Source organism: Dasypus novemcinctus, unplaced genomic scaffold, assembly GCF_030445035.2.
Source record: "Dasypus novemcinctus isolate mDasNov1 unplaced genomic scaffold, mDasNov1.1.hap2 scaffold_189, whole genome shotgun sequence".
In the NCBI taxonomy this organism is placed as follows: domain Eukaryota; kingdom Metazoa; phylum Chordata; class Mammalia; order Cingulata; family Dasypodidae; genus Dasypus; species Dasypus novemcinctus.
Window position 1 is genome coordinate 27,317 of NW_026688167.1, and position 26,135 is coordinate 53,451.

General features: G+C 43.0%; 1 protein-coding gene across 1 annotated transcript in view; it reads right to left on the minus strand.

Annotated features, from left to right (window-relative positions):
- FAT2 (FAT atypical cadherin 2) overlaps window positions 1-26,135 on the minus strand; it is a 109,651-nt gene that overhangs the window by 26,183 nt on the left and 57,333 nt on the right. The window contains exons 11-17 of the mRNA XM_058292668.2: window positions 24,044-24,240; window positions 10,612-10,765; window positions 8,126-8,359; window positions 5,290-5,673; window positions 3,195-3,409; window positions 2,048-2,185; window positions 1,316-1,459 (exon numbers count right to left, since the gene is read on the minus strand). Of these exons, the coding sequence (XP_058148651.1) occupies window positions 1,316-1,459; window positions 2,048-2,185; window positions 3,195-3,409; window positions 5,290-5,673; window positions 8,126-8,359; window positions 10,612-10,765; window positions 24,044-24,240 (1,466 nt within the window). The remainder of the gene's footprint in view (window positions 1-1,315; window positions 1,460-2,047; window positions 2,186-3,194; window positions 3,410-5,289; window positions 5,674-8,125; window positions 8,360-10,611; window positions 10,766-24,043; window positions 24,241-26,135) is intronic.

Consider the following 26,135-nt stretch of genomic DNA (forward strand, 5'->3'; position numbering starts at 1 on the left):
GAATTCCTTATGTTCTCACACAATGGTTGTTAAATCATCAAATCTTAACTACAAACAGGATCTTATGGACAGAAAATGATGGTTGCCTGTCCAACAGCCAACTTCCTTCTCCCTTTCTTACAACAGCCAACTCCCTTCTCCCTTTCTTACAACAGCCAACTCCCTTCTCCCTTTCTTACAACTGCCAACTTCCTTCTCCCTTTCTTACAACAGCCAACTTCCTTCTCCCTTTCTTACACCATCCTGCTTTTATTCAGACTGGGGTTGATAGTCCTCTCATAAGAGGGGATAGACAATGACTAGTCTAAATCAACTATAATAATTGGGTTCACTGTGCCAATTTTGGTTTAAGGACAAACATGGTATCCAATTCTGACCACTGGAGAAGTCTAACAGGTGGTGTTCCTAAAAAGCTTTCTTCTTTGATAGAAAAAGAGTCTTCATGAGAAGCCCCTTTCTGTTTGCCTTTGAAAATGGTTAGGTTTCATCAGTTGTACCAAATGTACCACACTAATGAAAAATGTCAATGTTGTAAAATGTGAGAGGAAGAGGGGGTGGGGCATGTGGGAATCCCCTATATTTTTAATTAAAAATTTAATAAAAATAAATGGTTAGGCAGGGATACAAAGCTTGAAGCTACAGCAGCTATTTTATCTTGTAGCCATGAGGGAGAAGGCAAGGTAATTTGAAAGAATCTGATCCAGAGCCCTGATATAGTTTTCCTACTGAAATAACCAATTCTGGAATGGAACTGCTGATCACTGGACCTTTTGTTGTGTGAAATAAGAAATCTTTATTATTTAATGCACGTATAGTCAGATATCCTGCTTTTTGCAACAATGCATCCTAACTCATCTCTATAATATATAAACCAGGTAAAAGTGAAGTAGTTCTAGTTGAAGCAGAATTGGACCCAGAACTCTAGGGTCTACTTTCTTATCCACTTCATTTCTGACAATTCCCCATAGAATCTCAAGGCCATCAACAAATCCCATTTGTGAATATTGGCATAGAAGAAATCCCTTGGGATCAGGAAAGGCTCCTGGATTTAAACCCCAAATTTGACACATTTTAGCTATGGCACTTTTCTGTGCCTCCAGTTTTAAAATCTGTAAAGTAGGTGCTATCTGATTCATCTGACTGTTGTGAGTCCCCCAAAAGTGCCTAACTTTTAAAATCCCATAACCCACAACCCCTTCGGCAGGCTGTGTTGCCTTTAGGGGCATCAGTGTGCAAGGTCATAGTCATTGTTTTGGTGGACTGATACCATTGGTGAATACTCTACCTCAGAGTGTTTTTGAGAGCTCACACTTACCTGGACAGTGGTGCTGTAGTTGAGCTGGAAGAATCTTGGTGGGTTGTCGTTGACATCAACCACTTGGATAGTGATGTCTGTGTCCTCATGGAGTGGGGGCTGCCCACTATCTGTGGCTCGGAGCCTCAGGGAATAGGTAGAAGTCTGTCCCAAAATGCCAGGGGAGAGTTAGCATTGAGGGCCCCCAGTTTTCTATCCTGCCCATCTCTGATGGTTTTGGGAAATAAAATGGAGTTGCTCCCCTATCCCCACCCCCATTATCCACCCATATCATTTTAGGGCTCAGGCTCTAGGTTTGATTTCCATCTCCACTATTTACTAGCTATGAGACCTTGGACACACGACTAACCTTTGTCCAATAATATCAGGACCCTCCTGTTAAGATTATTTTGAGGATCAAGTGAGTTGTGCATGTAAAAGCATTTAGCAAAGTACCTGGCACAGAACAAAATGCTCAATAAATGGAAGCTGATATTGTCATGATCTGCTGAACCCTTGTCAATAGCAAGAAGGTAGCCTGAGCTGCTCATGGGAAAATTATTGGCCACTTGGTCCCTCCTCTACTTCTGCTCTCACATTCCACAGAGAGTCCCAGAAAGAAAGCAGGTGGCAGATACCTGGGCAGGGGAAGTGTTGCGGTCTAGACATTGACCACAGTTCATCCTCTGGACATGCAGTGGGCCATATCTCTTCCACAGTGAGGTCAGGCTGGGCCTCTCCCACAGCACTCACCTGTTCCCAATCGAGGGCCTTGGCAACCTGGAGCTCTCCCTTCTTGGGGTGGACAGTGAAGTGCCCGAGCTGATTCCCTTGTATTAGGCTATAGTTGATGGCACTATTTAGGGGTCCATCTTCATCAGTTGCTGATACCTGCAGTGGAAGGAAGGTGACTAAGAATGGATGGACAAAAGGGACCAGAAAGGAATCCTGGCCCCTGGGAGCATAGGGGGAACAGATATGTCCCCACCCATTGCATTGAGCTAGCAGTCCTGGACCATCGCTGCCAAGAGAATCTTTCTTTCATGTTCTAGTATGGACTTCAGCATGGCATGGTTTGATTCATTCATTCATTCTTCCATCCACACTGACAGGGTGCTAGGTCCTTTGCTAGGTGATGAGGAATGTGCCAAATGGATATGGCCTCAGAAAGCATAATGACTAATATTATAGGTAATTCTAACTTGGGGCAAAGTATGATCAGCACAGAGATCACAGTGATGAATTCTACTTGGGAACATTTGAAAGGATTCATGAAGCCTTGAAGGTTAAGAAGGCCTTCTGGGAGTGCAGTGGATATTCCAAGCAGGGGAAACAATATGAGTTTGGAGGTGTAGAAGTACAAAGGATGGTTGGGGAAAGGCACATCTGCCTTTGTGGTTGGAGCATAGGCTGTGTTGGAGAGTGGAGGGAGATAAGAGTGGAAGGCAGAATGAAGAGGGATCATATAGAGCCTTGAACGTGGGCATATAGAGTTAAGTTTTCCTCTATTGCAGCAGTGAGCAATTATGCCTTTAAAGCAAAGAGATATTATACTGTTATTTGGTATCCTCTCAGCCCCCTTCCCTCACCCACTGGCACTCCATGTCACTTGATGTGACCAGGTCCAGTCCAGGTTTTGGACCTTCTGGCAGTCACCTAGGACCTATCTCTTCTCTTTCCTCTCCTACCTAAGCATGTCCCATTCTTTCAGTAACCAATCTTATCAAATATGGCCCTGAGACACTCTGTCGTGAGTTTGGCCAAATGGCGAAGAGTCAGAGGCAAGTCCCTAGTGTATTAATTTGATAAATTAATCCATGCTCATAGCTGACTGAGGGGAGAAGGTAAGAATCCATCCCTGAGTCCATGCCTCCCAAAGAGAAAAGTTGGGGGTCTTTACCGTGAGGATGATGTCACCCACGATGGCATTCTCTAAGACCCTCACGCTGTACCGATCCTGGGGGAACCTGGGCTGGTGTTCATTGACATCAGTGATGTTGACCACGATTGTGATCATGTCACTGAGGGAGGAAGGGCCCTTCCGGCTGCACTCGATGGACAGGAAGTACTTCGGGCTTGTCTCAAAGTCCAGGCTCCTGTTGACATATAGGATCCCTGAAGAGACAAGAGGTGATGGGAACAATGAGGCAGTTGGGACCACAAAGGAAAGAGGACTGAAGGACCTTGAGCCAATATCCCAGGAGAACCAGCTCAACAGGGTTGGGAAAGACAGATCTCCTCAACTATCTCCTCCTTCATCTTCCTTTTCATTTCCCCTTTCCTTCTTTCTCCTCCTCCCCCATCTTCTCTTCCTCTTATTCTCATTATTATCATTCTCAAATAGCTCTGTGGGGCAGGAGCAATTATTAACATTCCCATTTTCTAGTGAGTTGAGTTAGCTGATGCTCCTTAATAGGTAAGTGACTGGCTCAGGCTCATGCAGCTACTAGTTATAAGAATTCAGGTTATAAAAAGAGTTTTTGAATAGACAAAGTTGTCCAAAAAATTCTTGGGGCATTGATTTAATATTCTGAAAATTGGAAAAGAAAAGAACAAGGATTTAACCTGTCTTTCCTGAATAGCCAAGTGGTTAATGGTGGAACTCTCTTCTTTATAAAATAATTCCAGTTAGTCTTAATAAATGCATAAAGAATGATAAGCTCAGAAAATCACCATTTTGCAATGCCTAAAGAAATTATATACCTAGGAAATAACCATCAGTGGCTGTTAAAACCACTTGAGGAAAGGTTGTCGAGGAACTCTAAAATGGATGAAGCAGGCTGACAATACCTGAACCCACTGTCCATGTCAATGTCAGAAAAAGGACCTTGTCAGTCATTACATGCCTCATGGCATGATGCCAAGTGAAAAGCACAGCATCACTGTGACCCAAAAATTGAGCAGGAAACTGATCAAAGTCTTAGATCCAAATGCCATTTACAGGAAATACAGGGAATGAAGGGACATCTTAAATGACACCACAGAGATACAGTCAACCACATCCAAAATATGGAAAATTCTACAGGACACATGGCCCGATTTCTTCTTTAAATAATGGCTGGAAATAAAGAGGGAGAGGAAAATGTTAGAGATTTAAAATGAGATATTAGATATCAACGGAATGCAAAAATGTGGACATTTTTGGGATTTTGACAAACAAACCAACTTCAAAAGACATTTATGAGATAATCCAAAAAATCGTCTGGCTAGGTTTTCAACAGTGTTAAGGAACTATAATCTTTTAGGTATGATAACGATATTGTGATTGTGTTTAACAAAGGTGTCCTTATCATTTAGAGATACCCACTGGAGTATTTACAGATGAAATGACAGGATGTCTGGGGTTTGCTTTAAAATAACTCAGCAATGGGAGGGTGTGAGTTAAAGGGCAAAGACTTCATTTTGAGAAGTAGTGAAGCTGGGTGATGGGAGCATGGGGTTCATAACTATTTTCTCTACTTTTACGTATGTTTAAAATTTCCATAATTAAAGAGTTTTAAAAACTGCTCAACAACAAAGTGACTAATTTAGGAGGTAAAGCCCACACATTCCAGGAGTGCCTTGGGGAAGAATCTGTATCAGAATCTGTGTTCCCAGCTGCTTAAGCATCAGATTCCAGCAAGTGCTGGGAGCAGCTGCAGCAGAGGAGGGAGGGACACCTTCAGCATCTGGGGCTCAGCTTGACCTGAGACCATGAAGCTTCAAAATGTGGGAGACTGGATCCCGGAGGGTCCTGGGCAAGATCCTGGATGGGCTTGGGGGAACAACAGAGGCTCCCACCTAAGTTGGTCCCAGGGTGAAGGAGGGACCTGGTACCTGGAGAGATGCAGAGAGTAGAGAAAAGGGCAGAGGAGGTCTGCTCCGGAGGGGGCTGTGTAGGGCAGACTCGCCCCATCTGTGAGAAATCGAACGTTCCCCAGGACGCTTCCCCAATGCCCCGTGGCGGCGCGCGCGCGCAGGTGGGAGGAGGGCGTGCTCGCGCGGCTGGCTCTCACCTGTGCGCGCATCCAGGCGGAACCGGCCCTGCTCGTTCCCGCTGACCAGGCGGTAGCCGGTCTTCTCAGCGCCCGGGCGCGTCAGGGCCGCCAGCCGCAGCACCTCCGCGCCAAGCCGGACGTCCTCGGGCACCTTCACGCTGTGCTCGGTGTCGAGGAACACGGGCAGGTAGTCATCGAGGCCCACCACGGAGACGGTGACGGTGCCCAGCGTGGACAGCGGTGTCGGGGTGCCCAGGTCGGAGGCGCGGACTGTGAGCTCCAGCACCGCCTGCGGTCGGTCCTGCAGCGGCTTCTCCAGCCGGATCACGCCCGTGGTGGCCTCGATGGAAAAGTGGCCGTCGGCGGAGCCAGTCAGAGAGTAAACCACCTGGGCGTTGGCACCTGAGGGGGACATGGAGGGCAAGATTCATGTGGAGGCCCCTCCACTGGCCCTGCCTGCAGCAAACCCTCCAGCCACAGGAGGGCAGCGGTGGCCCCCCATAAAGACTGATAATGCTCGGGCTGTGCGAGGCTAAGAATCTAGCGAGAAGGGGTTCTTGACTGAGGTGCGGCTGTGGGGCAAGACCACTTGGCAAATTCTGAGGGAAGCGGTCTGCAAACCCATCAAATTATCTGAAAATGTTACATTAGGGCCCAATGTCAGCTCCCAAAGTGAAAATTGTGCAAGATCAAAATCACGCGTGATGAGTTCCGTGGTTGTGATGAAACAGCTCCGTATCTCGGCTGTGGTGGTGGTTACAGGGACACATACGTGGGGTAATATTGCATGGAACCACACACACACGCACGCACAAATGAGTACATGTACATTGGTGAAATCTGAATGAGGCCTGCAGTCTGGTTAACAGCATTGTACCAATGCCAGTTTCCTGGTTTTGATGTCGTACTGCAGCTCCCGATGGTGTTGCCATTGGGGGAAGCTGGTTGAAGACTGCATGGGGCTCGCTGTACTGTTTTTGTTACTTCCTCTGACTCCATGTCAAATACCAAGTTTAAAAAAACACACACCTATGGAAAATTCTTAGTAAATCAGAACACACAGTCAGTGTTTCACCAGCTTGGACTCAGATTATATTATTTTCTTTGGTTATATGAAGTATAACCAAATATGAAGTAGCTGGCTTGTGTAGGGGGCCACTGTGTATGAAAAATGCCAATATTTCACCATTAGAATAATGATCAAAGGGATGAACGAAGGCCCTGAGCCTAAGGCCCTCACGCCTCACGCACACGTCGGGGTACACACCCCTTAGGTGGAATGGTGGTGGTGATTGTCCATGAGAATAACTGAGGCAAGTTAAATGCACATTCCGTGGCTCTTTCTGATACACGCTCTTTTCTGGAGAGATCATGGATTTTCTAAGGAGAGGGAGATGCTTGTCAGGCCACACCTGGACTAGTGGGGTGGAATAGTAGGGCTAGAGTAATAACAGCTTCGGAAGGGTTAATGGTGATCTGTTGCAAGCCTAGAGGACGTGTCTAAGAAGGGAGACAGGGTTGGAATCATGAGACTGAAGAAAACAGGGTGGCCCCACCGAGAAACGCAGCTTTGGGCCTGGAGCAGGTAGTCACCACCTCGCCATCTCAGACAGGCTCATGGGAGGGAGTCTAGGAGATCTGTGTGGCTTCCGGACTAGGGCCTGAAGGGTGGAAGATACAGGGTGGTGGGGGTCAGCTCCAAATAAATAGCACTTGATAATCATCTTGAGGTGCCAAGGAAAGATGGGGTTGCCTAGGGAGTAGGGAGCTTCCTGTCCCTGGAGGTGTGCAAGCAGGGGTGGCTAACTGAACACTTTGAGGCTTTGATGTCAGTAGGTGGAGGATTAAATGAAATGGCTATTGGGTCGCTCCAGCTCTGCTATACTCTGGATCTTTCCTAACAAACCCAGCTCTTCATCTCAAACAAGAATGTCTGCTTGCATTTGTTACTCCCCACCCTGTGCACATCTCCTATGTCCAGCTCCCCTGCCTTTGCCCTGACACTTCCCCACCAGAAACACCTGGGTTCTTCCAAAATCTTTCAAAGTCAGGCTAAAACTTACTTCCTCTAGGAAGACTTGAGTATACCCTGCTAGGGCCAAACAAAGAAGGGTGCTTTGACCCTATTTTATTGTTATTATTATTACCATTATCTTATTAACATATGTTGACGTAGATACTTTGGCCCCAAGACCTTTTTTAACCTACCTGAATTCTAAAATTTGACTCAGGAAAATTGGAATATATTTATATATTGCCACAAAAAACATTTCATGATGACAGAAGATATAATTGGCATAATATGGAATAAAAAGGTCATGGATGAATCCCATTTTCCTTGCAAATTTTTGAAATAAAAGAATTAACCCCAGTGAGAATTAATCCCAGTGAGAACAATGACATTAAAAATAAAATGTAAAATAATAGAAATGATTCAACTTCACTATATGGAAAATTGTTAAAAAATTTAATAGGCTTAGTGAGTTTGTACCCGAAAAAAAAAAAAATCCTTTCTTGTTGCTAGTTAATCAGATTTGAAATAATCCTGGTTGGTATACTTCTGATCTGAATGTTTGTATTCAAAATCAAAATGTCTCTAGATCTAAGCCGCAGGGGAGAACCAATGAGATTGACAAGCCCTGTACCTGCTTCAAAATATTGCCAAAATCTTTTACTACATAGCACGCATGCTCTGTTTGTGCACAAATATTTTCCACTTCTAAGTGTCCACAGACTCAGAGAGGAGGCACAGCCTTGCCCGTCCCAGGGAGAAACAGAGAGCCAAGCTCTTACCCAAGTGACCTCAAGAGCTACCAGTGGAAGAGAAGGGCCTCGAATCCCTTCTTAGACTCACCTTGGTCAGAGTCCCGAGCAAATACCACAGCCACAGGCGTCTTCACTGTGGTGTTGTCAAAGACAGCCACGGCACAGTGGCTTGGAGAGAACCGCGGGGCGTTGTCATTCACGTCCTCCACGTGAAGGGTCACGTCTGCCTGGCACGATCGGCCACCTCCGTCTGTCGCCTTGGCAACAAGGCTGTATACATCCTTCCTCTCACGGTCTAGGGCTGTGAATGTAGACAACTCCCCTGGCCAGAGAAATGACAACAGGTGAGCCTTCTCTGGGGGGCATAACGTCAGCACATGACCTCAAGGTATCTGTGGGGGACAACCCCAGCCACTGAGAAAAGTTGTCTTTTCTGCGTACAGTCAGGAAAGAGGCTCAGCCTGTATCCACCCCTCTCTTGCCTGCCACTCCAATTCTCCCAAACACATTCCACTACCACATTCACCAGTTTAAGATCTTCACCAAAAAAATGCAAATAGGCACTATATATTTTAAAGAGCAACTAGGCAGTTTTTAACAACATAAAGTATGTAAACCTTTTAGCCCACCATTTTACTTCTAGGACTATAGCCTACAGAATAATTAACTCAAAATTTAAAAAAATATATACACAAGGATATTAATCTGCAGCATTATTAGTAAGAGCAACATACTCAAATCAACTTCCATGTCCATCAAAAAGGGACTGGTTAAATATATTATGGTCCAGCCATACAGTAAAATACTGTCCAACCAAAAAGAATTATGAAGGAATTTTATGAACTGCCTTGTTAATAACTGAGATACTGCTACATGAAAAGAGTGAGTCACAAAATAGTATTCTATTTTTGTGAAATCATTATATAGAGATGTTTGGAGATGCATAGAATACCAGTCTGATAGAATATTCACCAACAGTACTTATCTTCAGGGGCAGGGGTTATTATGGGGGGCCTCTACACTCTGCTGACTATACATCTACATTGTTTGATGTTTTGTAGAATGAGTGTGTATTATTTCCATATTCAGAAAAACTGGCAAGTTTTGTTTTTTTTTAAGACCCACTGAGCCATCCTGCAGCTGAACAAACAGCAGCAGAGAAAGGTTAGGCAACCTGCCTTGGGTCACTCAGCATGCCCACTGTGGGGTCAGAAAGGACAAAGTCGGGAAACGGACTTTGGCCCAGTGGTTAGGGCGTCCGTCTACCACATGGGAGGTCCCCGGTTCAAGCCCCGGGCCTCCTTGACCCGTGTGGAGCTGGCCCATGCGCAGTGCTGATGCGCGCAAGGAGTGCCGTGCTACACAGGGGTGTCCCCTGCGTAGGGGAGCCCCACGAGCAAGGAGTGCACCCGTAAGGAGAGCCGCCCAGCGCGAAGGAGGGAGCAGCCTGCCCAGGAATGGCGCCGCCCACACTTCCCGCGCCGCTGACGACAACAGAAGCAGACAAAGAAACAAGACGCAGCAAAAAGACACAGAAAACAGACAACTGGGGAGGGGAGGGGAATTAAATAAATAAAAATAAATCTTAAAAAAAAAAAAAAGAAAGGACAAAGTTGCCTCCTTTCTATACCCACAGCTCCCTGGACACCACTCACCAGCACCTCCCTGCTCAGCGATCTCCAAGACATCCTTTGAGCTCCTGGATCTCAAGCAGCTGTCTGCAGCTGGCTCTCTGTGAGCTGGGCCTTCCCCTCGCCTACAGCAGCAAGACGGGGATCCCACCTCCGAGGGAGGCAACCCTCCCCATGTCCTCTCCACCAGACCCTCATGGCTCACCCTGCAAGGCTCTGTGCTTCTGGGGGGGGGGGGGGTGTCCCCTAACCAATAGCAATGATAACAGCCACCCCACGGTCTGCTGAGGTCCTACCATGTGCTCCACCTCTCAAGGTCCTCCTGATCATGGCACTCACCTGCCTAAACCCTCCAATGGCTCTAAAGGTGGCATTTGGGCCCAGTCACCCCAGGGCCTGGCCCTTTACCCCAGTCACCCCAGGGTATGGCCCTTTGCTCTCTCCTCTCACCCTCTGTGGACCAGGCTCTGGCCACCCATCAAATGCTTGGACGGCTGTGCTCTTTCCTAATACAATGTCCTTGTATAAATTCTCTTCTCTTTGAATGCCCTTTCTTGCTACTTTCTGGTTAATTCCTATACATCACAAGACTCACTTATAACAGCATTTCTTCAGAGAAGTTTCACCTCAACCTGCTCCCATACCTAAGTCAAGGCCACCTGTTAAATGTCACTTGAGCACCCTGCATTTCTCAACTCAGCATATTTCAAACCACTGGTTCATTATCTGCCTTTACCATTGGATTGTCAAGACCTGGATCTCGCCTTATCAGCCTGCTGATCATGTCCTCAGGATGTAGGGCAGTGAGTAGTTGCTCACTCTGATGGGTGGATGAATGAACATGTGGATTCCTTCTTCTTCTCCAAGCTGCCTACCATGGTTCTGGGTACCTAGAATTCAGTTAATAAGTTCTTGGCTTCATCCTGCAGTGCAGGAAACCCACCTGTAAGGGGATCCAGCTTGAACTCATCAGCCCCGAGACCATGGAGAGAATATGTGATCTGGGCATTGGTGTCGGCGTCCAAGTCTGTTGCAGAAACTTTCAAAATGTGGTGTCCTGGAGGTACAGCTTCACTGACTTTGCCAGCATAGAGAAGCTGGAGATGGAAGGACAAAGGACAAGGAGATTGCGAGAGGTACTTCAATCCAGAGGGAGGCAGAGAAGGGGAGATGGATTCAGAGACAGCAGCTAAGAGAGCAGAGATGGAGAGAGAGCAAGAGAAAGAGAGGAGGAAAGAGTGAGGAGAACAGGAAGGAGGTGAATGAGATGAAACAGGCAAGGGAAAAGGAGCTAAAAACACAAAAGATGAGAAGAAAGGTCAGAGAAAGAGAGCTCCACCCAGGGCTAGACGGATCTGCAGCACCTTGCTCCACAGGGGCCCTTTGAGACTTCTGGGTGAGCTGGATGGGATGGGCCACCAAGAGGCATTCACGAAGGGGGAAGGTCAAGCTCACCCCAGGTCAGGCATCCCCTACCTCTGTCACAATGCCAGGCCGTGAGGCTCACCACCCGGCCCATAACCCCCAGGACAGACCTTTGGCTGTTTGAGTCAAATCAGGACCCCAATAGCCCCCAACTGTCAGCCCCACCCTCCCTCCACTGTCAGAAGTTGGTACCATTATGGTATGGTTGGGGTGTGGCACAGAGGAGAGGCTGGAATTCCCCGAGAATTCAAGTTTCTTTGTGCTTCTGGCTCTGAGCACAGCTTCGCTCCTCAGCCTCCCAGCCTCCACCACTGGGGGGTGAGCAGGAGCACAGGTGGAGGTTTCAGCTTGGGTGGAGATGTTTCCCAGGTGTCTTTGCCCTGGCTCTCCTGAGGCTGTGGGCCACCCCTGGCAAGGACAGAAAGGGTCTGCTCCTACCTCACCTAGCTTGGGCTGCTTCCAGGGCAGGGGCTAAGGCGTGGCATCTGTTCTTCCCCAAAAGGCTGCACTTCTGAGGCCACCCAAAGATGGTTACTTTGGATCTTACAAAGACGTTTTCCATGCACCCCAGGTTCTCATTTTCTACTATGCCAACATCGGAATTGAGTGTAGAAGATAGAGGAAGAAAAGGTGATGGTATATATGCATTTGTGTGTTACACAGTATGTGTCCATATGTATGTGTGTGTGTGCAATATGTTGAAGTATGTATATATGTAATTGCACTTGTAAGTATGTTTGTGGAAGAAGCATATGTATACAAATGCACATAAGCATTGTGTGGATGGGTGTGTATTGTATACAGATATTTGCATGTGTGGATGAGCATAATTTGGATGAATGATGTGGGTATGTAGGTATATGCGTGTGTAAATGTCAATGTATGTATAGATATCTGTGTGTATGTTGGGCTATAGAAAATCTTTTGTGTATATACAAGTACACTTGTAAGTATATAAGTATGCATTTAACTATAACAAATGGCTGAATTTTGTGAAAATTTGAATTATGCTAACTTGAGATGGTGTAAAATTTAAATGTTACTGGTTTAATTTTATCTGAAAACTTTGAAATATTATAAATATTAAAATATTTTACTGTGTTTAAAAACAATAGAAAACTTTTGGTAATGGATGGTGGTGATGATAGCATAACATTGTGAAAGTAATTAACACCACTGAATTATGTATCTGAATGTGGTTAAAAGGGAGAAATTTTAGGTTGTATATATGTTATTAGAATAAATTTTTAAAAAATATCATAGGACTATACAACACAAATAGTGAACCTAATGAAAACCATGGACCATAGTTAATAATATAATTATAATAATATTATTTCATCAATTTTAACAAAGGTAACACACTAATACAATGTATTAATAATGGGGAAAACAGCAGAGCGGGTGTATCTCAGTGGTTGAGCACCTGCTTTGCATGTATGAGCTCCTGGGTTCAATCCCTGGTACCTCCTTAAAAAAATAAAATAATAGTGAGGGAGAGAATGTAGCTCAAGTGGTTGAGTGCCTGCTTCCCATGTACGAGGTCCCAAGTGCATTCCCTGGTATGTCCTAAAAACAAAAAGCAGAGACTTTGGGAAGATAGCTGACTAGAAAGATATGGGACTCTCTTCCCCTCCAGAAAAATAGCTAGAGGGTTGGCTGAAACAGCCTGAAAAAAGATCTTCTAGGGTTCAGGATACCAGGTGAAGGCTGGACACTGCCCAGAGGAGAAAGGGACAAAGGAAGGGAATCACGAGGGCAGAACTGTGACTTGAAACCAGCGGCTTCTGCTGCTGGGATCCTAGCCCACAACAAAGACACTTCAGAATTCTCAGGCCTCTAGGCTTGCCATTACAGACAAAGGGGGCTCCAGGGATCCACCACCCTAGGAAAGGGGAAAGAGAGGGACACAGCCGAAGGCTGACTCGACTTTTGACTCACAGATTTGGTTTGCTGTGTCCCAGGAGCCTTTCCAGGCCAAGTGGGACCACACCATTGTTTGCCTTAGAAGCCAGCAAGGGCCTAAAGATATATGATCCTTCCTTCTTCCTCTACTAACAGGGACTGATGGTTAAGGACTCAGAGAGGAATGGAAATATGTCCAACCTAGAAAAGGGAGGAGGCTGCCAGAGAAGGCTGGAGAACTGTCACTGAGAAACTTTGAATTACAAGGCTTTTAGCCTCCCAGGCAGAAAGCTCTGTCACATTGATCCGGTTTGTGTTGCAACAAATATACTCCTACCAGGCACTGAACTGAGCTGCCAAAGAGCGCCATCTCCTGACAGACCAAGGAAGCGCACATGAGAAAATTCAGAATAAGAGACCACCACACCAAGGAATCAAGAGAGGCTACAGCTGCAGCAGGAGAGTCCCATCCATCAGGCATGTGGGATCAAAGTCCCCTTTCAATTGAGAGATGGAGTGGGCATCACCATCCAAGGGTCATCAGGATTGGGGAATAAAATATGGACTAGAGTGGGCTTACTGGTATTTTACTATGGAATTATTGTGACTCTAGCAAGGGAAGAAATTATATCATTGATGTGGAGACAGTGGCCACTGGAGTTGCTGAAGGCAGGGAGAGGGAAAATGATGTGTGATATGGGGGCATTTTTGGGACTTGGAGTTGTCTTGAATGATATTGCAGGGACAGATACAAGACATTATATATCCTGCCTGAATTGACTGGGAGAGAGTGTACACTACAATGTGAACTATAATCCATGCTGTATAGCAGTGCCCCAAAATGTATTCATCAAATGCAATGAATGTACCACACTAATGAAAGAAGTTGTTGATGTGGGAAAAGTGGGGGGTGTGGGGAGTAGAGCATATGGGAATCTCTTATATTTTTTAATGTAACATTTTGTGTGATCTATGTATCTTTTAAAAAATAGAATAAAACATTACAAAGCTAAAAAAGTAAGTAAAAGAAGTTTTTCTGGCCTTTATAATTTCCCTTCTCAATACCCTAGGGCACCAGTCTGCAACCAATTACTGGGGTTAGAGTCCTGTTTTGAGCAACTAGCATGGGCAATCCTAATAATCCAGTCAAGCCAAGAGTCAAAAAGCAGTGATAACACACATCCTCCCACCACTTAATCCCTATAAAAGAAAAAGAAATTGAGCATATGAGTAAACTACGTCCTAATCAGATGCCTAGACATCAGCAAAAAATTATGAGCCATACTAAGAAAATGGAAGACATCACCCGAGAAAAGGGATATATCAAAGCCCCAGAAGAGGCAGAGGACTTGAGACAATTAATTGGCGAGATGCACACAAATTTCCAAAGTCAAAATAATAAGCCAAAAGACAACATGACTAAACCTTTAGAGCTTCCCTCCCCAAGGCCCTTGGAAGCATTACTGGGTCCATGGCTCAGATTTGAGTAACTAAAGGGACAATCCTAAAGACCTAGAACAGATTGAACCAAGAATCAAAGAACAGCGGCAACACACAGCCCACCACCACTAAATCCCTACAAAAGAGAAAGTGAACATCAGAGTAAACTCACCACCCTAATCAGACGACTAGACATCAGCAAAAAATTATAATCCATACTAAGAAAATGGAAGAACTAGCCAAAGTAAAGGAATATATCAAAGCACCAGATGAGACACAGGATTTGAGACAACTAATCAACAAGATTCATACAAATTTCAAAATTCAAATTAATGAGTTGAAAGACAATATGGCTAAAGAGATAAAGGACATCAAAAAGACACTAAGCTAGCAAAAAGAAGAATTTGAGAGAACCAGAATAGAAAAATAACATAGCTCATTTGTATGAAAGAACAACAGGTGAGAGCAAAAACACATTAGAGGTATACATCTGCAAACTTGAAATGAAAGAAGAAAAAAAAAATAAGTATTACAGAAGACAGAACAGCTGAACTTAAAGAGAGAAGAACAGAGATAAAAAAGGATGGAAAATATCAAGCAGGACCTCAGGGAGTTGCATGATAACACAAAGTGCAACAATATATGTGTCATGGGAGTTCCAGAAGGAAACAAGAAGAGAAAAGAGGCAGAAAGAGTATTTGAGAAATAACGGTTGAAAATATCCTATCTCTCATGAAAGAAATGAACTTACATGTCCAAGAAGTGTACCACACCCCAATCAGATTAAAATACTCTAAGACACATACTACTCAGAATATCAAACATCCAAGACACATACTACCAGAATGTCAACCATCAAAGATAAAGAGAAAATTCTGAGAGCAGCAAGGGAGAAGCAAACCACACACAAGGGATGCTCAGTTAGACTTACTGGAGTTTCTTATCAGAAACAATGGAGGCAAGAAGAAAGTGGTATGACACTGAAAGAGAAAAATTGCCAGCTGAGAATTCTTTATCCAGCAAAATTATCCTCCAAATATGAAGGTGAATTTAAATATTCACAAATAAACAGAAAATAAGAGAGTTTGTAAAAAAGAAACCACCTTTGCAGGAAGTACTAAAGGGAGCTTTACAGCCCCAACGAGAAAGACAGGAGAGAGAGAGGTTTGGAGGAGGGCATAAAAGGCAAGAAAGGCAGAAAAGATAAACAAAAGAGTAAAAAGACAGATGAGAATAAGATATGATATATGAAAACCAAAGAATAAAATGGTGGAAGTAAATAATGCATTTAGAGTAATAACATTTTATGTGAATGGATTAAACTCCCCAGTTAAAAGCTACATGCTGACAGAATGTACTGAAAAAACATGAACCAAACATATGTTGCCTACAAGACACTCGCTTTAGACCCAGGGAGACGAACTGGCTAAAAGTTAAAGGTTGAAAAAGGATACTTCATGAAAACAGTAACAAAAAAGAACAAGGGCAGCTATTCTAACATCAGACAAAACAGAATTTAAATGCAAAGGAAAAAAAAAGACAGAAGGCCATTAATAAAAGGGACAATCCACCAAGAAGATAACAGTCATAAATATCTATGTACCTAACCTGGCTGCCCCAAAGTACACGAGGCAAAGTCTAGCAAAACCAAAGGGAGAAATGGACATCTCTACAATAATAATTGGAGACTTCAGCACTCCACTCGCTTCATAGAACACTAGACAGAAGATCAACAATGAAACAGAAGTTAAACAATGTGATTAACAAGCTAGACCTAATAGACATATACAGAACATTGTATCCAATCAACAGGTTATACATCCTTCTCAAGTGCTCATGGATCTTTCTCCAGGATAGATCACATGTTAAGTCACAAAGCAGGTCCCAATAAATACATAAAAATTGAAATTATACAAAGCACCTTCTCAGGAATGGAATGAAACTGGAAACAAGTAATAGACTGGAAAAAGGAATATTTGCAAATGTGTGGAGGCTAAACAATACAGTCCTAAACAATCAGTGGATCAAAGAAGAAATTGTAAGTGAAAGTAATAAATATATTGACATGAAGGAAAATGAGAACACAGCTTATCAAAACTTATGGCATACAGGGAGCACATGTGGCTCAAGCAGTTGTGCACCTGCTTCCCACACATGAGGTCCCAGTCCTGGTTCCTCCTAAACAATAACAACAACAACAACAACAACAACAACAACAAAATGACAAGAAAACAAAACCAACTCAGGGGAGGTGATGTGACTCACTGGTTGAGTGCTGGGTTCCAACATATGAGGTCCAGGGTTCAACCCCTAGCCTCGGTACCTTGAAAACAAAACAAAACAGAAATGAGTAAACAAAAAAAAAACACAGGATACTGAGAATGCAGTGCTGAGAGGGAAATTTATAGTCCTAAATGCCTATGTTAAAAAAGAAGAAAAAGCTAAAATAAGAAATCTAACTGAACAACTAGAGAAACTAAAAGATAAGCAAGCCTTTCCTAAAGCAAGCAGAAGAAAAGAAATGATAATGATTAGAGCAGAAATAAATGATATTGAGAACAAAAAAAAAATGGAGAAAATCCACAAAACCAAATGCTGGTTCTTTGAGAAGATTAATAAAATTGACAAAACCTTAGCTTGATTAACAAAGAAAAAAGAGAGAAGTTGAAAATAAATATAATCAGAAATGCAAGGGGGGGATACAACTGACCCCACAGAAATGAAAATGATCATAAGAGGATATTATGAGAAACTGTAGGGCGGCAGACTTGGCCCAGTGGTTAGGGCGTCCATATACCACATGGGAGGTCCACGGTTCAAACCCCAGGCCTCCTTGACCCATGTGAAGCTGGCCCATGCACAGTGCTGATGTGCGCGCAAGGAGTGCCCTGCCACGAAGGGGTGTCCCCTGCATAGGGGAGCCCCACGTGCAAGGAGTGCGCCTCATAAGGAGAGCCGCCCAGTGTGAAGGAAAGTGCAGCCAGCCCAAGAATGGTGCCGCACACACGGAGAGCTGACACAACAACATGATGCAACCAAAAGAAACACAGATTCCTGTGCCACTGACAACAACAGAAGCAGACAAAGAAGATGCAGCAAATAGACACAGAGAACAGACAACCGGGGTGGGGGGGTGAAGGGGAGAGAAATAAATAAATCTTTTTTTAAAAATGAGAAACTGTATGCAGAAAGCTAGACATCCTAGATGAAGTGAACAAATTCCTAGAAATGCACAAATAACCTACATTGACTCTACGAGAAATACAAGAACTTAACAAACCAATCACATTTAAAAAGATTGAATCCATCATCAAAAATATTCCAACAAAGGAAAGTCCAGGACTGATGGCTTCACAGGTGAATTCTACCAAACATTTCTAGAAGAATTAACCCCAATCCTGTTTAAACTCTACCAAAAAACTGAAAAGGAGGGAAAATTACCCAACACATTTTATGAAGCTAACATCACCCTAATACCAAAGTCAGATAAAGATACTACAAGAAAAAATGACAAACCAATCTCTCTAATGAACATAGATGCAGAAATTCCCAACAAAATACTTGCAAATAGAATAGAACGCATATCAAAAGAATTAAACACCATGACCAAGTAGGATTTATTCCTGGTATGTAAAGGTGGCTCAGCTTAAGAAAATCAATTAACATAATACACATTAACAAATTGAAGGGAAAAAAAAAACCACACAAGATCATCTCAATTAATGTAGAAAAGGCATTCAACAAAATCCAGCATCCTTTCTTGATAACAACACTTCAAAAGATAGAAATAGAAGGAAAATTCCTCAATATGATTAAGGACATATATGAAAAACCTACAACCAATAGCATACTCAATGGGGAAAGGGTGAAAGCTTTCCCTCTAATATTGGAAACAAGACAAGGATGCTCCCTGTTACCACTGTTATTCAATATTGTGCTAGAAGTTCTAGCTAGAGGACAAGAAAAAAAAAAATTAAAAGCATCCAAATAGAAAAAGAGGAAGTAAAACTCTCACTATTTGTGGATGACATGATCCTCTATTTTAAAAATTCTGAAATGTCTACAGCAAAGCAATGTGCACTGATAAATGTGTTCAGCAAAGTGGCAGGATACAAGATTGACATGCAAAAATTCTTAATGTTTCTGTACGATAGTATTGAACAATCTGAGGAAGAAATCAAGAAAAAAAATTCTGTTTACAATAGCAACAAAAAGACTCAATTACCTAGGAATCAATTTAACCAAAGAAGTACAGGACCTATATGCAGAAAACTACCAAACAATGCTAAAAGAAATCAATGAAGACCTAAGCAAATGGAAAGATGTCCTGTGTTCATGGATTGGAAGACTAAATATCATGAAGATGTCAGTCCTACCCAAACTGATTTATAGATTGAATGCAATACCAACCAAAATTCCAATAGCCTATTTTACAGAAATAGAAAAGGTAATTACCAAATTCATTTGGAAGGAAAGTGCACTCAAATAGCCAAAAGCACTCTAAAAAATAAGAGTGACATGGGGAAAATTTCACTGCCTGACCTTGAAACATATTACAAAGCTACAGTGGTCAAAACAGCATGGTACTGGCATAAAGATAGACATATCAATCAATGGAATAGAATTGAGAGTCCAGAAATAAACCCTCACCTTTAAAGCCAGCTGATTTTTGACAAACCTACCAAGTCCACGTTAACAGGACAAAACAGTCTCTTTAACAAATGTGCTGGGAGAACTGGATATCCATAACCAAAAGATTGAAAGAGGACTCCTACTTCACTCCCTATACAAGAATCAACTCAAAATGGATCAAAGACTTAAATACAAAAGCCAGGACTATGAAACTACAGAAGAAAACGTAGGGAAACATCTTCAAGATCTAGTGGTAGGTGGTGGTTTCTTGGATCTTATACCCAAAGTAAAAGCAACAAAAGAACAAATAGATAAATGAGACCTCCTCAAAATTAAACATTTTTGGAACTCAAAGGACTTTCTCAAAAGTGTGAAAAAGCAGCTGACTCAATGGAAGAAAATATTTGGAAATCACATATCCAACAAGGGTCTAATATTCATGATATAAAAAGAGATGCTACAACTCAACAATAAAAAGACAAATGAACAACCAGCAAGAAGGCAGCAGAGTAAGGAGCTCCTAGAGTCAGATTGTGCTACAGGGCAGTTAGTAATCATCCAGAACTATCAAAAGCACCTATTTGGGGGCTTGAGACCAGAAGAGTATCCTGCAACATCCTTGAAAAAATGGAAGGAGGAGAATGTCCAGCTGCAGAGAAGATTTGTAAGTAAATCACTCCATGCCATGGATGCTGGTGCCCATCCTCCACTGGTGGCACAAGCTGCCTCAGGAGCTAGTCCATGGCTGGAATTGGAAGCTCCACTTCCCCAGCAGAGAAGAAAGAGACAGTTGGGCACCAACTTCAGCTACTGTTTAGTAAATTTGGCAGGCTAAAGTATAATCCTAAGAACAGCTAAAGTTTGAACCTGTATGAGTCAGAAAGAGGCCAGTAGCTGCCATTTTAATTCTGTCCCTGGCATAAGGGGAAGCAGGGCAGACTGAAAATCACAATGCTGATAAGGACCAGCTTCTTTCCATTCAGATCAGATTGCAGCTCCAGCCTAAGCCCCAGCCTCACCTCCATTTGGGAGGAAGCTGGGGGGAGGAGGGGGAGGGACCTGTGCCAACCTGTCTGAGAAAAGACAGGCTATGCCACAGAGGCTGGCGATCCTCCTACTTTGGCAGCACAAGCCAACTCAGGAGCTATTTTGTGACTGAAGTTGGAAGCTCCGTTTCCCAAAAACAGGGGAAGAAGAGACGGCTAGCCACCAATTTCAGCTACTGATTAGTAAATTCAGCTGGCTAAAGTAGAACCCTAAGAACAGCCAAAGTTTGACCATGTTCCAAGTAAGAAAGAAGCTGGTAGCCACCATTTTGAATCCACCCCCTGGCATGAGGGGAAGCTGGGCTGATTGAACATCACAGTAACAGTAGGGATTGGTTTCTTTCCACCCAGATCATACCTGAAGCTGTAGCCTAGGCTTCAGCCCCACCTCTAGCAGGGAGGAAGCTGGCAGGCCCTGCACCAGCTTCTCTGGGTAACTGCAGGTACATTTGGCTAGCACAGACTGAAAAATCCAAAGTCTACTGGGGCAACTTTGGTCATTTTGGACCTGCACATCACAGATTGCTGCCCACACCTGCAGCTATATCCCCACCACACACAGGGGAGGAAGGGGCATGAAGCTTCTTCAGTCTCTCTGGGCAACTACAGTCTAGGCCTGCATGACTTTGATTATTACACACAGCTGTGGCTCTGTTCCTACCCCTGGCAAAGGAGAAAGGTGGGAGAAGCTTCACTGGTCCCTGGGACAATGCAGGCAGCTTAAGCCTCTATAGCTTACAGTACCAAATACATCCTTGGCTCCTATTAAACAATAGCAATGGAGAAAGGGCAAGAAAGTCCTAAACTAAGGAGAGAAACTGCACCCCAAAAAAATACATCCAGTAAGCCAGACACCAAGACACTAACAAAAAATTGCAACCCATACCAAGAAATAGGTAGATATGGCCCAATTAAAAGAATAAGATAAGCCTCCAGATGACATAAAGGAGTTGAGACAATTAATCATACATGTTCAAGCAAATCTCCTTAATAAATTCAATGAGATGGTTAAAGAGATTGAGGATATTAAGAAGGCACTGGATGAGCACAAAGGAGAATTTGAAAGCATATATAGAAAAATAGCAGATCTTATGGGAATGAAAGGTACAATAAATGAAATAAAAATACATTGGAATCATATAACAGCAGATTTGAGGAGGCAGAAGGAAGGACTGGTGAACTTGAAGACACGGGCTCCAAATGTGAACATACAAAAGAACAGATGAAGAAAAGAATGGAAAAAATTAAACACAGTCTCAGGAAACTAAACAATAGCAAGAGACATGCAGCCATACATGTCATGGGTGTCTCAGAAAGAAAAGAGAAAGGAAAAGGAACAGAAGGAATATTTGAAGAAATAATAGTAAAAAATTTCCTAATGCTATTGAAGAAAATAGATATACATGTCCAGGAAGCACAACATACTCCCATCCAAATAAATCCTAACAGACATACTCTGAGACACATACTAATCAGAATGTCAAATGCCAAAGACAAAGAGAGAATTCTGAAAGCAGCAAGATAAAAGCAATGCATAACATATAAGTGATACCCAATAAGACCAAGTGCAATTTCTCTCATCAGAAACTGTGGAGGCAAAAAGGTGGTGGTATGATACATTTAAGATACTGCAAGAGAAAAACTTCCAGCCAAGAATCTTATATCCAGCAAGATTGTCTTTCAAAAATGAGGGTAAGTTTAGAATATTCACCTATAAACAGGAACTGAGAGAGTTTATAACCAAGAGACTAGCTTTGCAGGAAATGCTAAAGAGTGTGCTACTGTCTATAAAGAAAAGACAGGAGAGGGAGGCTTGGAAGAGAGCCTAGAAATGAAGATTATATCAGTAAGCGTAACTGAAAGTCTCAAAAGAGTGGTGAAACTAAACTTTGACAGATAAAACCCAAAGGTCAAAATGGGTGAAATAAGAACTGCCTTTACAGTAATAACATTGAATTTTAATGGATTAAACTCCCCAATCAAAAGACACATACTGGCAGAATGAATAAGAAAAATGAATCACCTATATGCTGTCTGCAAGAGGCTCACCCTAGACTGAAGGATATGAATAGATTGAAAGTGAAAGGCTGGAAAAAGATACTCCACACATTCAGTAACAACAACAAAAAAGCCAGGGTAGCTATACTTATGTCAGATGAAATAGACTTCACTATTGCAGAGTGGTGAGAAAGTGGAGAGCCATGGGAAAGCTGCAACTGGAGTGACCTATGGACTGTGGTTAACAGGAATACTGTAATATGCTGTTGAGGGGTAAATCCACCAAATGTAAGATATGTGAGAATGTAGATATGCCACCCAGCAATACCATTACTAGGTATATTCCCAGAAGAATTGTGAGCAGTGACACATACAGACATCTGCACAATTATGTTCACAGTGGCATTAATCATGATTGCCAAAAGACAGATACAAGGAAGCGGATGTGGCTCAAGGGATAGGACATCCATCTACCATATGGAGGGCCCAGGATTCACCATCCCCAGGACCTCCTGACCCGTGTGTTGAGCTGGCCCATACACAGTGCTGCTACACGCAAGGAGTGCCGGGCCATGAAGGGGCGCCCCTTCATAGGGGTGCCCCATGAGTAAGGTGTGTGCCCCACAAAGAGAGCTGCCCCGCATTAAAAAAGCACAACACACCCAGGAGTGGTGCCACACACAGAGAGAGCTGATGCAGCAAGATGACACAACAAAAAAGAGATGCAGTTTCCCAGTGCTGCTTGATCATGCAAGTGGACACAGAAGAACATACAGTGAATGGAGACAGAGAACAGACAACAGGTAGAGAAATAAATAAAATAAATCTTAAAAATAAAATAAAAGATGGAAACACCCAAGGTGTCCATCAACTGATGAATGGATAACCAAACTGGTGCAAACTCATAAGGGCATATTATGTAGCTGAAAGAAGAAATGAAGTCATGAACCATATGACAACATGGATGAACCTGGAGGACATTATGTTGAGTGAAGCAAGTCAGGCACAAAATGACAAATACTGTATGACTGTGCTACTATGAATTAAATACATTTGTAAACTCATGGAGTTAACTAGAATATGAGTCACCAGAAGATAGAATGAGGGTAGAGAATGGAAAACTGAGGATTAATCAGTGCAGAATTGGTCAAAAGATGATTTCTTACTTGAATAAAAAAGGTGAAAGCACAACATAGTGTTTATAACTAGCAGAGCTATTGTATGGGTATGATAGTAATTGAAAGGGAAAGTCTAAGGTCATGTATACTACTAGAAGAAAAGCTAAAAAATGTAATGTGGGACCATATAGCATGGTAAAACCTCATGTGAAATATGAATACAGGGAATATTACATACATAAGACGTTTTTTGTTTGAAACTGAACAAATGCAGGTTAATGTTATAAGATGTTAATATCAGGCAAAAAAAAAAAAAAAAAACCCACATTATGCTAAGTGAAAGAAACCAGACACAAAGTACTACACATTGTATTATTTCATTTATATAAAATGTAATATAAATCAGTTCATAAAGATGGAATCAGATTAGTGGTTATGTAGGGCTGGGGAAGGAGAGAAGGATTGAGAGATGACTGCTAAGGGGTGTGGAACTTTTCTTCTTGGGATAATAAAATTGTTCGAACATTTTTATGGTGATGAATGCACAACACTGTGATTATACTAAAAGCCATTCATTGTACACTTTGGATATATCTATGGTATATGAATATATCTCAATAAAGCAGCTTTTTAAAAAAAGAGAGAAAATTGCCTAGAATGGTCCCTGAGGCCAGATGGGACAAAGCAGGGGCAGGTGCGGTCAGTCATGGCCAGCCTCAAAGATGGTCCCCTGGTTCCTTCTCCTTCCTCCTGCCCCTCACTCCAGTTTCCTTGCCCCCACTTACACCCCCAAGCCCCACCAGACACTCACCTGTGCACACTGGGGACTGTTATCATTGACATCCAGAACAAAGATCTCCACAGGGACTGATGCCTGGAACTTGCCGTCAGAGGCTGTGATGATGAGCAAGTACTTGGCCACATGCTCGCGGTCCAGGTGCTTCCTCAAGTAAATCCTCCACTCATCCCCAATCTGGCTGATGTCAAACTGGCCCAGGGGGTCTCCATCTAGAAAGAATGGAACAAACTTTCAGAAATCAAGTAACAGGAATGAGCTACACTTTGTGTTATAGATGGCTAACTCTGACACTTTTTTTAGGATTTCTGGGGAAGGCAAAAACATCTCCCTTATTGACCTGTAGGGACCCAAAATTCAACATTGGGTCAATTACTCTGTGTTGTGAAACCTCTTCTTTAACTCCTTTTGGAATGGAGTTATCACTGTGAAAAGCACCACTCCAAACTATGTGGCAAAGGGGCAGGTTTCTTACTTTTTGTTGCCTGGAAGCCATTGGAGGGAGTAAAAGGGAGGCAAATACAATTCTATTGGAAAATTTTCTAATATCTAGACCTCTTGAACAGTGGCAGGATGGGAAGTAATCAACAACACTAAACTCTGTAAGGTTTTATTTTACAACCAAGGACACAGACTAAATGGGGGTTAGGAAGGAGCACTAAGTTTGTTCAGTCATCTTTCCTTAATACCATTCACTGACAGGGGTATGGGAAGAGGGATTCCAAGATTCCAGAGTTCCAAGATTCATTTATTCTAAGAGTTGATGATATGTTGACATTTCTTATTATGATATCCTGAGATTTTAAGAATTTCATGTTTTTAGGGTCTGATATCATTGGATGATAAGATTCCATTTTCCTGACTCTGTGTTTCACAGCTGAGCCTGTCTGTCTTCCAGAATCTATGACTTTTGTTGGAACTTCAGGCTGATTGATGCTCTACCAGACAACTTAAATAGCAGAAGAAGCCATGGAATGACATGGAGGGAGAAAAGGACACTGAGAAGGGAAGACATTTGCGGCCACTGGATGGCTGGCTCAGCTACTAGGCAAGGAATAGAATAATTTAGGTTTGCAATAGGTCACTGAAGAAAACCACTTGTAGGGTGTGGTTTTAATCCCAGCCCTGATGCTAGCTCTGAGTGTGACCTTGGTTTAGATTCTCTGAGCCTCAGTAGTCCCATCTGTGAAAGAGAATTGGGCTGGAATCATATCTAAGGACCTTGTTGCTCCAACATTTAGATCTAGTGATAGACTAAAAAGCATTTCCTGCTGTCCACAACTTGTCCTAAGCAAGACACTAATCTCAAAGCCAGTCCCTTGACAAAGTTTCCTTGGATTACCCAACCGTTGGTTCCTGATCCACTTCCCAGAAGCTAACTGACCACAGTTAGTGTAAGACCCTTCTATTTCACCTATACTACCTAAAACAGTATGGCCTTTCAAATTTATAGGGGTCTTTCAGGGCTCTCTTCAATTAGATCTTACTAGCATCTCTAGTAATGAATGAAGACTAATAAAAACAGGCTTGCCAAAAGTTGGAATCAACCCAAATGCCCATCAATGGATGAATGGATAAATAAAATGTGGTATATACATACAATGGAATACTACTTGGCTATAAGCAGGAATACAGTACAAACACATGTGGTAACATGGACGAATCTTGAGGCCCGTATGTTGACTGAAGCAAGCCAGGCATTGAAGGACAAATAGTACATGACCTCTCTGATATGAAACAAGCAAACCAAGCTGTCTCAGAGAGCTAAAGACTAGAAGATAGGCTTAGAGGAATTTGGGAGGGGAGAGGAAGGTTGCAAGCTGAGGCCTACATGGGTGAAGTCTATGATAAGCTGGAGGTAAGTATTTGTACAGGGAAGGGATAAGATGGGGGCATAGAGATACCTTTGGGTAGGGCTTTGTGGGCTTGAGGGGGGCTAGGGTTGGGAGGATGGGTCAGATGACCCAAGGAATTGGGGGGAGGGCTGGGAGGAACCATTGAATATGGGAGAAGGTCAAGTTTATGGTTGAAACTATACTGTTGAGAAAACTCTTTAGAAAATATAGTAAGGAAAGATCATGTGTTTAAGGTGCTTAGGTGGGAGGGG